Here is a 14,128-nt window from a genome sequence, read left to right as displayed (position 1 = left end):
TTCAGATTTGTTTACATGGGCAGGGGATTCATCAACGGTCATGAGCATGTGGTAGTGAATGACAATAATTTGGGGGAACTAAAGTCATGCAACATGAATGGGAATGAGCTTCCCAGCAGGTGCCAAAGGTTAGACTGCAAACAGCCTTGGACATATAGTATCTGGAGTGCATTGCCACATGCATGAGAAGAAGGATGTTTGAACAATAGCAAACCCCTGTGCTTGGGTTTAGGGTCAATCCCTGAGAATATATAGCAGCTGAAAGTATGATTTTTGTTTTCACAGTTATGCTTTGACATGATATCAAGGAAACTTGGGCCTAGATTTTGTGGACTAAAATGTCATCCGGTGCATAGGGTTGGACTTGGTGGCAAGAAGTCCACCCATTATCCTGACCATTACCATGCAGCAGCTTACTGCTTGGAGCACTGTTAATTGCTTTAAGTGAGACTTGAATTCCATTCTCGGGTAACGCCCCACTTTAACGAGCCGCTAGCCAATAGTATTGACTGATAGATCCATAGCATCAGCAGCACTAGCTACAGCAGTCTCAACATGCCAAGCAGACAAAGTACATCCACAGTTGGATGTCTCAGCAAAGTGGATGAGGAGCCACAGTGTCCAAGGGATGGTTGCCTGGCACCAACCCCCATAGCTAAAGCTGCTGAGCTTCCCGAATGAGAAGTGCCTTCCGCTGCTCTGGGTAAAATACTGCCAGAGGCTGCAAGTGTAATAGGCTTTCTGCTGAATGAGGTGAGTTCAATGCAGACTTGTAGGAAGCATTTTGAAGGTTCTCAAATAGCAGAACAAAGATATTCCAAATAAACTATCTTGTTAAATTTTCTTGCACCAGTCATACATGTTAAACAAAGTATGTTATCCCTCTATTCTGCCTGATGCAGTAGTGTCAGTAATTCTCGACAAAGATCACATTTCTTTCATTTCACCCTGATTGCAAGTGCAAAATCTTAATATTTAACTTTTTCATCTATTCAAATATTCTCTGCTTATAATCATTAAAAGTTTAAGCAATGTCATTAGCACTCCTTTTGATAACTGTCTTGTTTGGCAGACTACAGATCTTCCCTCATCATTTGCAGTTCCTTGCCAATATTTAAGAGTTTTATTTCCAAGAAACGATCACTGCTGCTTGCAGCTGCTGTCACCATGAGATCTGCTGTCATGGTATGCCACCCTTGTCTGTCTTGTGCCATTCTGACATACTCACCATAGCTCATCTACAACAAATCTGACATCTGTCATCCAAATACACATGGGTCTGCTGCTCTCTACTTTCTTCTTGAGAAGAGATCTCTGTATCTCTGATCAAGTGGCTGAAAGACGAATATTTTGTCTTCTGGATATCACTTTTTTTTTCAAAAAAGAGTAAGTTTTGCTCTTGCAAATTCAAATATATCTTCATTTGTCTTATGGTCTATATGTGGAATATTTAGCATCCACATTTCAAAGGTCCCTATTTCATAGACCTTTACTTTATTGTCCAGATTTTTAAGACATGCAATAAAGGATTAATGCACTTTTTATGGCAAAACTGTGACAAAGAGTGTTTTTCAAATTCCGGTCAGCCCTAACTTGTCATCACCATGCATATACCTTTTGTAGGTCTCTGTTAAACTAACTAAAAATATCGGTAAGTAAAACCAGAAGTGTACTATAAGAACCATCTCTTATTAATATCAGTGATGAAGAGCATTGTTTTTGATGAGAAACACCATTCCAATGTATATGTACAATGGAGAGCAAGGAAAGAAAGCAAAACAGTATTCATTTCACTTTAAGGTTTGATGATATTGGGAAATGAGAAGCTGTAATCAAGAAAGGATGGTATAGGTTGCTGTAAGATGATCTCATTAAAATGAAGAAATAAAGATTAGATATCAGGGAAGGAAATGAAAGTTTGAACCTAAAGAAAAATAAATGCAGCAGGGAACATTTGAATAATAGGTTAATGTTCTTTCCTTATTGTGTGGTTAATCATTTTAATAATGTAAATAATAAAATTACAGATCATGAAATTACAGTAGCTAGCAAGTCAAACATTTGAAGTATTGTATCAAATATTTTGGATTTGGTAAGGCTGTCTATATAATGAAAAGGTTTCTGTAATGCATATCACAACTAACAATGTAGATAACAGTTAAATATATTCTGCATTACTGTGCCCTTTACATGCTGTAAAATGTTAGGATGCTCTCCAGTGACAATTACCTTTTGTAATTGTGCTATTTATTGTTGCATGCCCCCTTCTTGTTTTTAATTATGCATTTTTAACTTATGTATTGCCTTCAATAAAACAAGATTCTAACAATATTTCCTTTAATATGAAGACGGATTTCTAACACATACCGTTACTAGTTTTGAAATCAGTTAAGGACAAAATTAACCTTCATTCTAAAGAAGCTCACTGTTGTATCAATAGTTTCTTATGCCTGGTGCTTCATTATAGATGCTACTGCTTCAATTTATTTGTGTGAATCTTGCTGTAAAGGAGAATACCTTCAATGAACTGTTAGTACACAGCCTCACATAAACCATTTGGACAAATTACAGTGTTGGATTAAATGCAGAATTAAGAGCTAAAATCACAATTATCATTATTCCATCTTTCTCATTTTCTTTTTAGAAGTTACAGAAGGATCACTTGTTAGCTCAACAGGTTTGGAAGAGTATAGTCCAGAGATTGGCACAACAAGACAAGTTCTAAGCTTTGAGTCTCACGGTATGACCAGCTCAGATTTTGGAATAGAGATGGTACCAGGGGATTCTATTGACTTGGCCAAAGCTTTGGTGGACCCTGTTTGCGCAGAGAAGACAGAATTCCAAAACTACATTGATATGTGTCATTCAGACGAATCAAAAGTTCAGGAGTTATCCAAGATGCACTGGGAAGAGAAAATGTCTTTTCTAGATAACACATCAGCTGACATAGAAGCCTCCCCAGAAGCTCCAAAAAAGTCAGTTGAGGAGATAAAATTGGTAGAAGAAATGAGCCCCTGTCTGAGTCCTGAGGAATCAACGACTGCACCATATGTGGAAGAGCCTTCAGATGAAGACATTTCAGAGAAATGGGAAATGGAGGACACCCAGCACAACGTTCACACAGTGGATACATGTGCATCACCAGCCCATGTTTTGCTTACTGAGCTAGAAACCATAGTAGATCCCAATAGCAGGTGCAAGTCTCAGCGTGAACAAGACATGAAACACAAACAAGGATCTGATGTATTGCCAACTGTGACTGTATCTGAGCCAGATGATGACAGCCCAATCTCCCAAACGCCTACTCCCTCAAGCTCAGGTAACAAATGTTATGTGAGTTACTCTTAAAAAGTTGGCAGTGTGCATACACACAATTCCAAAATTGTCTTTGTTTGTTGAACTAGAGTAATCGTTTGGTGTGTGTGTGTGTGTTTCTCTATGTTGACATTCTGTTTAACTTGAACATTTTCCATTTTCCCCTTTATCTGGCTTGTTTTTGAAAAAAAGTTGAACATTTGTAAATCATTGGCTTTTATGTAACTTACCACGATATTTCTGTTCCTTAATTGACCATCCTATTTATGTAGCTGGGTGGTTTCGCCATCAAGAAAGAAAATGAAATGGCATAAAAATGGTCACTGAAAGCACAGTATGAAAGGACACAAAAAAACGTGAAATGTAAATGAAAAACTATGCATCCTTGTGCTTGCTCGCACAAGTACACCGTGATTGATGCATGTTTAATCAATGCAAACCGATTTTTAAAATGCATGTTGTCTATCTCAGTAACTTCCTCTGTTCCTTTCTTAGTCTTTTTCATGTTTCTTTCATGCTTCCACTTTATTTTAAAAAAAAAATTGAATAATGAAGAAAACTGCCTGTCTTTCTTTCTCTTTCTCTCTTTACTTGTCTTATTTTCTCTTCTCTTTGACTCATAAATGTTAAAAATTAGAGATGATTTTAATGTACCAGGCTTGTTAAAGCTGCACAGGTGACTTAACCACTTTTGACCACATTTTTTTAATGCAGACGTCTTGACAGATTTACTTTCATCTAGTGGTTTGTTACTTAATTTCTATTGAATTAATATTAACTCTGCCAACCGCTAGTTACTGATTCTGTTTTTGGATTACCAGCAAAAAAAGTTAGTCTTCAGGACTCAGCAAGGATAGTTCTTGTTAAAACTATCAGATACCCACCTTTAAATAAAAACATTAAAATTTAGGTCAGTGATGATAGGCACACTCATTTGTACCTGCATGTTTTCCCTGTATGAGTTTGTGTTGAAGATCCTTTATCATGGTCTAAAAAGACAACATTTTGTTGAAGCCTTTCCTATTCCTTGAATATTTCCAGTATGATAGCATATTTGCTTTCTTTGAAGAATGCAAATATGTATGCAAGAATTTCCTTATGCACCCTCAATGGGATCCATCCTGCACTCAAATTCACCTTTGAAATGGAATATTCAAATGACCTTCCTTTCCTTGATATGGTCTTTGAGAAAATAATCAGAGGATTTCGACTGCTGTCTACCACAAGCCTTTCTTCATTGGTGTGTGAGATTCTGTATGCTATAAGATTGGTCTTTCCAGCAATCTTGTCAGAGGTCCCAACCCACTTGTTCACTGTGCAAACTTGATGCTGAAATAGGGTACTTCAAAGCCATCCTGTGGGATAATTGTTAACTTGATCAGATTATTTCTTGCTATACATCGTGTCAATTCAGGAACAGTCCTAAGGCTGCTACTGTTGGTCCTGAAAAGTGCACAGTCTACCTCAGATTAAAGATGATCAGTTCAAACAATTTAAACAGGTGAAGCTAGCTGTGTTATGCTGCTTCTTGCTATGCTGTAGGTTACTGAACATTATAGGAATTTCTACTCCCAGTGTTGCTACTATGTCGGCTGCACATCTGATAGACTGTTGGGTCATGTCAAATAACATATTCATTTTGCTTGTTCACAACACGTAAGGTATTGACTCTATCCAACCAGTCTGCATTTGCACAACTTCAAACATCATATCCAATTTTGGATGTGATTTTGCGTTTAGATAAATGTGCTAAGAATTACACAGACAACCAATTTAAGATTGTCAGTGTGGTGCATTTGTTTGTTTTGGAAGCTACATATATTAATGAAGAAGGCCCTGTTCTTTGCAAACAGAACAAGCTGTATCTGTTTCAGCAGAACAGAGTAATCACCATTCTCTGTTCATTTCTAGGGCAATGCCTTGATCAACCAGGTTAAAAGCCACAACAACACATTATAGTCCAAAATGTTTATTTGGAATCACTTGCTTCCAAATATACCTGTTGGACTAAAACCTGGTGTTGTGTGATTTTTAACTTTGTCCTCCCAATCCAACACCAGCTCCTCCTCATCTTGACCAACCAAAGTCAACTTGGTTTAAAGTAAAACAAAGCTTGGCAGTTAATGGTTATTCATCATCTAACTGATACATTGTCCATGGCAAGGCCTCTACTGATCAGAATCCACGTCCCAATCGATCAGCGCACCCTTTCCATCCTGCATAAAAGTGAATGACATTTTTATATTAGGACAATTTACATGAAGAGCACGAGTATAAGATGAAAGGCTTTGACAAAATGTGTCTTTTCTCAATATTACTTTGTTCTATACTATCAAATGACTATTTAAGCTTCTAATTTGTGGTTTTTCTATAAATGACTGTGCCAGTTAAATTTTAGATGTACCATGTTTTCTACAACAGAGAAGAGTTATCCTCAAAATTAGTTGACCTTTCACAACCTCAACCAATTGAATAGTGCTATTTAGTTAGTGTTAATAAGATTCTATTTCCAACATACTCCGGAAACTCTCTGAATTTAGATTTTCAATTAAATTTGGTGAGCAAACCTTCCTCATGGGAAAATAGCTTTGCTACACCTTTCATGTGTCGCAGAATCCCTAAAGTGTGGAAAGAGGCCATTCAGCCCATCAAGTCTGCACTGACCCTCAAAAGAGCACCCCACCTCCCAGCCCATCCCTATATTTACAGTGCCTAATCTACCTAGCCTGCACATCCCTGGACACTATGTAAATTTAGCATGGCCAATACACCCAACCAGCACATCTTTGGACTGAGAGGAAACAGGAGCACCTGGCAGAATTCCCCGCAGATACTTGGAGAGTATGCAAAGTCCAGACAGATAGCCACTCAAGGTTTGAATCGAACTCCAGTCCTAGCACTGTGCAGCAGCAGTGCTAACCACTGAGCCACCATGCTGATTTTTTTTTTTCCCTGAAAATTGCATTCATTCCTTGTTTTTCTTTTCTTTCTCAACTTTCATGACCCTGAAAGCTTTACTTTCCTACCAGTTTTCCTCCTCCTATCTTCTCTTCTTTTGTCATTGATTTCTTCCTGGGGTAAAATTCCATTATGCTGATCCATTTCTTGTACTATTCACGTATGAGCCTTGATGGTTGTTGACAGAATATCTAACCATGATCAGCATCGCAGTAAGAATATTCTGCTGTCTCTTCTTGCCAGCTTCACACATTTGTGTATGATATACTAATCCAACACTTCCAGAGAATGTGCATGATATACATTGTGTTGTTTTGGCCAAAAACTGGATTGGTATTGTACCTTGCTTAGATGTGTTTAAAGCCATCACCAGTGCTACTCTTAATCCAGTATTTTCAACTGATGTCATTGCATGTTGTTCCCAGCATTATCATAAATAATGGTAGTAAAGATTTATTTCGTACAAATAATTAATTGAAAGTGTAAATAATTTTCCTTTAAGATTTGACCTTCATTGCTACTGATATTCATTCATGGTTTATTGTAATTGCATTTAGCTTAAAAAGAAGCATCCACTATGTTTCCCTAAATTGCCTGGTGCCAGTATGCTTCAGTTTTTTGGAAACTTGCTACTGTGCATTTTTAATTTCCTGCTCTATAAAATGGAGAGGGATGAAATACACAATTTTTAAGGTGTTTGAGTGTCCCTCTAATTTTTATTTGTAAAATAGTTAAAAAAAATGTGAAAAGTTTGTGAATTTATATCCTGTCATGTGCACAAATAGTAGAAGTATTTCAGTGAAATGACATCATCCCATCTATTATTTGAAAACCACATCCCTCTGCAATTTAAGAATGAGAATGCTTAGCTGTATCAAATTAAGTTTCCATTTCTTGATTCCTGACTTATAGAGGGACCTTAAAGTTAAATACAGCTTTGTTTTTTTTAAATGGCTCTTAAAATTCAAACAGGGCATTTCTAATAATTACTGCATAGCAGTCAGTCTTTGGGTCAGTGGAATTGTGTACAGTACCTTGAAGTTAGATGGGCATGTAAAGTTTCCAGTTTTATATCCTTGATTGTGAAAGTTAATGCAGTGCCTTCCTTTTTAAATGCTCTGCTAGTGAGTAGAATCTGACATGCCTATAACATCCAGTGGGACAGTACTGGAAAAAGCATCCATGAAAGGTAGACTAAATTATTCACTAGCACTTTAAATGAAGAACTAGAAATGGGCATGTTGAATTATTAGGGAAAGCCACATTTGACATGACCAATTGTTGAATTTACTGCTACACTCTGTTGTTAAGTCGGGAAATATTAGATGTATATTATAGTAGCTCCCTAAAATGGGTAGAGAAAAGATTAGTGGCAATACCATTGCTGGCTTGTTCTTGTACACATCTATAAGACCAGCCAAAGAGCATTTTAAGCAAGGTATAGTTTCAGAATGCTTGCCCACCAACTTGATGACTATGAGATTAAAAAGTCCATTTGCAACAAGAATCTGTTTTACGAGGATGCATTTTCAGTCTAGCTCTTCCTTCCTTGACATACAACTGAGCTTTTAAAAATGCAAAACTTAACAGATGTGGTGTTGATAATAAACTTGATGTACTATTACAACAGCAAAAAAAAACTTTGGGTGCTCACTGAGCATATTTTCTGTCTGCATTTATGATTGCAGAAGAGTCTGATTCACAGATTGAAGCTGCTTACCATTTTCTGGAGGAGGAACACCCTGTTGCCAGCAAGACATCAGAGCAAACTCAGTGTTTTTCTTTAAATACCACAGAAGAAGAGAGCTCCCCAAGTGCTGCCTTAACAAAATTAGATGAGTCTGCACAGAATTTGTCAAATCTACCAGCAACGACATTAGATCTAGAGGCCAGCAGTGCTGAATCTGGAGATTCTGAGATAGAGGTAGTACCAGATGAATCACTGTCTGTGGAAGAAGCAGAAGATTGCAGCTATATGGCATTCAGACAGGCTGGTGGGACTCCACCTTCTTCCGTTTCTTCGGTCCAGTATAGCATCTTGAGGGAGGAACGTGAAGCTGAGCTTGACAGTGAGCTCATCATTGATCCATATGATGTTTCATCAGCATCTGAAGAGAGTCTCCAAAGAGAACAAGGCTCCCCTATGAAATCTAGTAGCATGGGGAAAGAGTCTGCTGAAAAAGCCTTGATAATGGACAACCAACAAGAATCAGATCATCAGTCAAGTCAATTAGCTGAGTATCCTGCAACTTTTATTCTGAAAGGTTCTAATGGAACTGAGGCAGCCACTATTGAGCCCCTTACCCCTCTCGATTATTCAGAAGCTTTCATTACACCTGAGGTAGTAGTTGAAGAACCATCTCCAGAAGAAGTCTCTGAAGAAACAGTTGGAAAAATAAGTGATAACAAATCCTCAGACAGAGCCAAGACTGGAAAAGATTTCGACAACAGCCAGCCTATTACTTCTGAGCAGTTTCTACTGGTACTCAATAAGAAATCAGGTAACTTTCGCCATTACTCTGATATTAATAATTTATTTTAAACCATCTTCAAATCTCACTAATTTAAAATTGAAAATGCATCTGTTCACAACTTGCCTTTTAGAAGTCTTCAAAGCATTGCTTGACATTGGTTGCATGTTTAATTACTTTATATTATTTTATGTTAATCTTTGTTAATTTCCGCAGACTGATTTTTCTCTCTTGCTCCCTATCCCTACCCTGACCTAGTGTCCACCATCTCTAGAATTTAAGTATGATGTGTAATGCCTGTCAACCATTCAGGTAAAGTAAACTAAGTGAAATGCAAACATTTGAATTATTTATGAGGCAGTGCACTTAACTAACAGCCATTTATTAAATGCCAACTTTTGAAAATGTTTTCAAAGGTCTCACTCTTGGGCACAGCTAACATTAATGTGTAAAGTTATCTCTCTTGTTAAAGATTTGAATGCTAGTAAAGTAACTGCCAATCTCTGCTTATCTACTGTAATTAGTAAAATTGCTGTCTGATTAATTGGATAAAGCAGGGGTAAAGATCGTTCTGGATAATGAATTTTAAATGTGTATTTCAACTTGAAAATTGTCTTTATTTAACTACATGAGAATATGATTTTTAAAACATTATCAAATCAATAAAAGGTTACCTTTTCTGGCTTCTACCCAGCGTTGGAAAGGACTAGGCCATTCAACCTTTCAATTCAGACAGATCACAGTAAATCTATGCCTTAAATCCATTCACTAACCTTAGCTCCGCATTATTTTTGTATCCTTGTCTCATTAAAAAACTTTCAATTTCAGATTTAATATCATTGATTTTTGCAGCATAGTTCCATAGTTTTGCCAGTCTTCACATGAATGTGTTTCTTAACTTCACTCTTGGAAAAGCTGGCTTTGATTTTAAATTTATCCCCTTGTTCCAGTCTCCCCTATCAGTGAAAAACATTTCTGTTTACGCTTTCAGTTTTTTTGTAAGATTCGAAAACCTTAAACAAATCAGACCTGAACATTCTTTCCTCCATGGAATAGAAGTCTGGTTATTCTTCCATCATAATCTAACCCTTGAAAACACAATATCATAAGGATGAATTTATGCTACTTTCCTTCAAAGGGCATATTATTTCAAAGGTATATTGCCCTGAGCTGAACATAGTAGTCTAGATAGACTTTATACAGCTATAACAAATCTACTTTCCCTTCAATTTCTATTCCTCTAATTATATGGACTCAGGCCTGTATTTTGTTCCCATTCAAAGCATTGTTGGGACAAGTCCATGATGTGCAAACTCACCCCACGGTAACGATGCCTCGGAAGTTGCAATTTTCATTCTTGGCTGGTAGGTTACCTGAGAAATTAGGTAGTTGACCCCTCAAGCACTGAAGAATGTTGGATGTGGAGATAGCTCGGCGGAAGGTCTCCTGCTTCCACATGCTAGTTCTGCATTGAAGTTCAAGAAAAGAATAAAGAATAAAACAACTCTCCAACCCTTAGCAATCACATTGCCACACACTCCTAATGCTTCACATATACCACTTATGTATCCACCCCTTGCATCCTTCATGGCATTCTATGCCTTGTACCCAACCCCCATGGTCCTTTTATTGGTAATGAGCCAGCTCATACCCCTCTCTCAAACTCTTGTGATCCTTTGTAGTGCCTGTGTCAATTCACTGCTAATTTATGCCATACCATACTTCCTACCTACCCCTTTAACCTCATTTCTGCCATATGTATTTACTCCATATTTTCAGTGGTGGCAGTACCACTGTGCTACAAGAGCCCTGAGAGGATGGGGAAAAAATATAAAGTGCAAAGAACATTACCTGCTCTCAATTAACTCTGGAGCTGTTCCAGTTTACACTGGACCTGCCTTTTTTGCATTGTCCTTAACCAAATCATTCATAGCTATAGTGAAGAGTTTAGACTCCACCAAAAACCTTGTAGGACACTTCTCTTCTAATAGTTTATGCCTGTTATTCCTAATCTTTATCTTCTACTCACTAACCAATGTCCTGTTCAGGTTAACAATTTGCTTTCCCTTCCATGAGCTTTAATTTTATCTTGCAGTTTTGAATGATTGAATGCTTTGTGGACATCCATATGTATTATAGTCATAAACATTCTCATATCAATTATTGAGTTATTCCTCAAAAAATTCAGTTAAGCTCATCAAACATTATTGACCCTTTACAAATACATGTTTGGTCCTTTCCAAATAGCTCAAATTTCCCAATATGTTCACTCACTCTGCCCTTAATTATAGATTCCAATAATTTCCCTGCAACAGATGCTAGACTAGCAAGTCTATTATTTCCTGTTTGAGATGCATGCACCCATCCAGACATATAAATTTCCATACATTGACTGGCCTGGATATTTTAATATTGCAGTGCCAAAGATCTGGCATGGCTGAAAGTGTGTTGCTGGAAAAGCGCAGCAGGTCAGACAGCATCCAAGGAGCAGGAGAATCGACGTTTCAGGCATGAGCCCATCTGCAGTCCTCACTTTCTCCTCAAAGATCTGGCAGGGGCTCATCTCTTGGCAAGGTCTTGCACCAGCGATAGTGTGAGAAAAGCTGAGCAGTTTTAAAGTAAAGGTCTGCTGTGTATGCTTTACCTTTGTGATTGTCTTTGGCAGTACCCAGGAATCCCCTCCGAAACTCTCTGATCTGAGGCAGCTGAAAAAGCTATGTTTAATCACATGGTAAATCTAATAATAACCTCTTGATTTATCAGAGGGTTACAAGGACAGGAGTGTGAAGTGAAAAGACTAAAATGTCTCATTTCTCTTCATTTTGCATCATCATTGTGTCCACACATGGTAGTTTCACAGTTTTCTTCACCGCAGAAATTCTGGGATTCTATAAGGAATTTAGTGAAACCACAAATTCTGAGTGTCATACAGTGGAATGAAGATTCCTCAAGAGCAAACTTCAAGAAAAGGGGATTTAGATATTGTGTACACCAATTCTTCTTTAGTTGAAGCAAAATTATTTCTCCTTCATCTCCAATATAATTTTGAGAAAATGACAGGTCTTTGTGATACAAATATGACTGAATTAATGTGACTAAAATAGGAATGCAATGTGACTGTAAGAAATACACTGATATACCAACTAAATACATTTATTTGTATGATTTTGCTTGCTGTTACATACTTTTAAATTATTTGTTTGAATTCCTAGAAACCCCTGTTCATACATCTTTTCCCCATTCCATATTTACTCCTATTGGACCTTTCTTAGAAAGTCCATTGTTTCATATTGCTTCTCAGTAAAACGATCTTTCATAATTTACTTTGATGTTCGCAAGCTCTGCTTTAATTGCATCAGAAAGTTCCAATATCATTTCCCAATGCCCAAGTGCAAGAAGCCATCAAGAATAAAAATGCACCCATCACTAACCATTGAAATACACCCATCCCTGCCCTTCTTCAATGTAAGGTTTTTAATTAAAAAGATGAAGTTATTAACACATCTAAGATAAATAGTTCCAGCCCATGTTAATGTACTGGACAAAGCTATTTTATAGTGATATTGTAAGTATAACTTATTAATTTCTAACAAAGTAAAATCATGGTTACTGGATGACAATTTATAACTGAAATATCAGGACACACAGTGTGAATTTATACTGACATAAACATGGTGATGATGATATTGTTGTCTTTGTGCATGCATTTGCTTCATAGGCTGCATGCACCTGGTAATGACCAGTAAAAAGCTTTCCATTGCTGGTCAAAAATACACAAATAAGTTACTCTTAGCTATATCTGTTGGTCTTCATCATTTGGATAATATAACCAGCTCATTTTCAAAGCAATAGAGTACATCTATTGATCTATCCATACCATTACATTGCTTCCCTTAAAGATAATCGATGAAGCACATAGTATTTTAACAAACCACAATCAATAATAGAGTTTTTGCCACACCACCAATTATAAGGATGTCTGGAATGTGGAATGGAAAAATGGGTGGCTTTCTCATTCATCATTAGAAAAAGATCTGATTGCTTCTTTCTTAATTGTAATACTGACAGTAGATCAATAGTCTTTCCAAGTTTTGTTTTACCATAATACTAGCCATAAAATCAGATCATTGCTTTCACTTTAGTACTGAGTCATATAATTATTACTTCTTTTTAGGAAAGCTTGAGAAGCAGAATTTTCAAAGCAAAATTTTTATGTCTTCTATGGGAGATTTAGTGGGGGGATTGCTCAGAAGTAATAACTTGAGAATTGCTTGACAAACAAAAACTAAGGTCCATTTAGTTTGCCTTCTAGCTTAGCGGTAGTCACATGATAATGAAATTGACTAATAGCTTTCCTAATGAAGGGCTTTTGCCTGAAACGTCAATTTTCCTGCTCCTTGGATGCTGCCTGACCTGCTGTGTGTTTCCAGCACCACACCTTCAACTCTAATCTCCAGCATCTGCAGTCCTCAGTTTCGCCTAATAGCAATCAATGTTTATCAATTATTCTGCAGCTGATCCAGACAAAACACAAGAAAACATCTGCTATGGAAAATCTTTGGAAAGTTTGGATCCAACATCACCTACTCAAGTGTTTTTCATTTGCATATGTCATGTTTTAAATTAGTCATCAACTTAGAACAAAATGTTATTTCCTGAAAGAAATATTAGCCAATTTATATTTGAATGCATCAATGCTAATGGCTTCTCTGTCTCCCATAGATTTGCCAAGAGCTCACAGAAATAATGTTGCTGCAAATTCATGTTGAATTCACCCCTCCTCAACACAGGACACGTTTTTCAGAACTACTGTTCTGGTCTGCATAATGTAATCCCTTTGAGTCATAAAAACAACCAACATGTTTCCTGCTAATCTGCCCTTTTACATTGACAATATGTCCAGTAGCTCTTCATATTCCAGTCCCCATACACCCTCAGATATTCTGGTTTCCGGCTTCTGTATCCTTACAATTACTAACATTTTATCACTTTTGCAACTAGAAGTGATACAGTATCCCGAGTGCATTGACATCAATGATTTATAAAATAACTGAATCACTGCACTGTTTTAATTCAAAATTCAGGTGAAGGCATCCATAATTAGATAGTGATCACCCTTTTGGCTACTTTTTACCTGGTCAGTCCAGGAAAAACTGCTGACAACATGGTACATGGTAGTGACTTGAATTTGATGCCCAAAATAATATTGGAAAATCCTGCCCAGGATTCTTTTCAATCAGAATTGAAAGAGCTGAGATGCTGTAAATCGGAAACAAAAACAGAAATTGCTGGAAAATCTCAGCAGGTCTAGCAGCATCTATGAAAGGTCATCAAACCCAAAACATTAACTTTGATTCCTCTTCACAGATGCTGCTAGACCTGCT

The 14,128-nt window shown here is 37.1% G+C and overlaps 1 protein-coding gene across 3 annotated transcripts in view; it reads left to right on the top strand.

Annotated features, from left to right (window-relative positions):
• Positions 1-14,128, top strand: part of rtn1a (reticulon 1a) — a 246,483-nt gene that overhangs the window by 114,328 nt on the left and 118,027 nt on the right. For all 3 annotated transcript variants that reach the window (XM_060829320.1, XM_060829319.1, XM_060829322.1), the window contains 2 exons: positions 2,645-3,319; positions 7,962-8,774. In XM_060829320.1, coding sequence (XP_060685303.1) covers positions 2,645-3,319; positions 7,962-8,774 — 1,488 coding nt within the window. The remainder of the gene's footprint in view (positions 1-2,644; positions 3,320-7,961; positions 8,775-14,128) is intronic.

The sequence above is a fragment of the Hemiscyllium ocellatum genome, chromosome 8 (assembly GCF_020745735.1).
Source record: "Hemiscyllium ocellatum isolate sHemOce1 chromosome 8, sHemOce1.pat.X.cur, whole genome shotgun sequence".
In the NCBI taxonomy this organism is placed as follows: domain Eukaryota; kingdom Metazoa; phylum Chordata; class Chondrichthyes; order Orectolobiformes; family Hemiscylliidae; genus Hemiscyllium; species Hemiscyllium ocellatum.
This window is presented reverse-complemented; position numbering and strand designations above follow the sequence as displayed.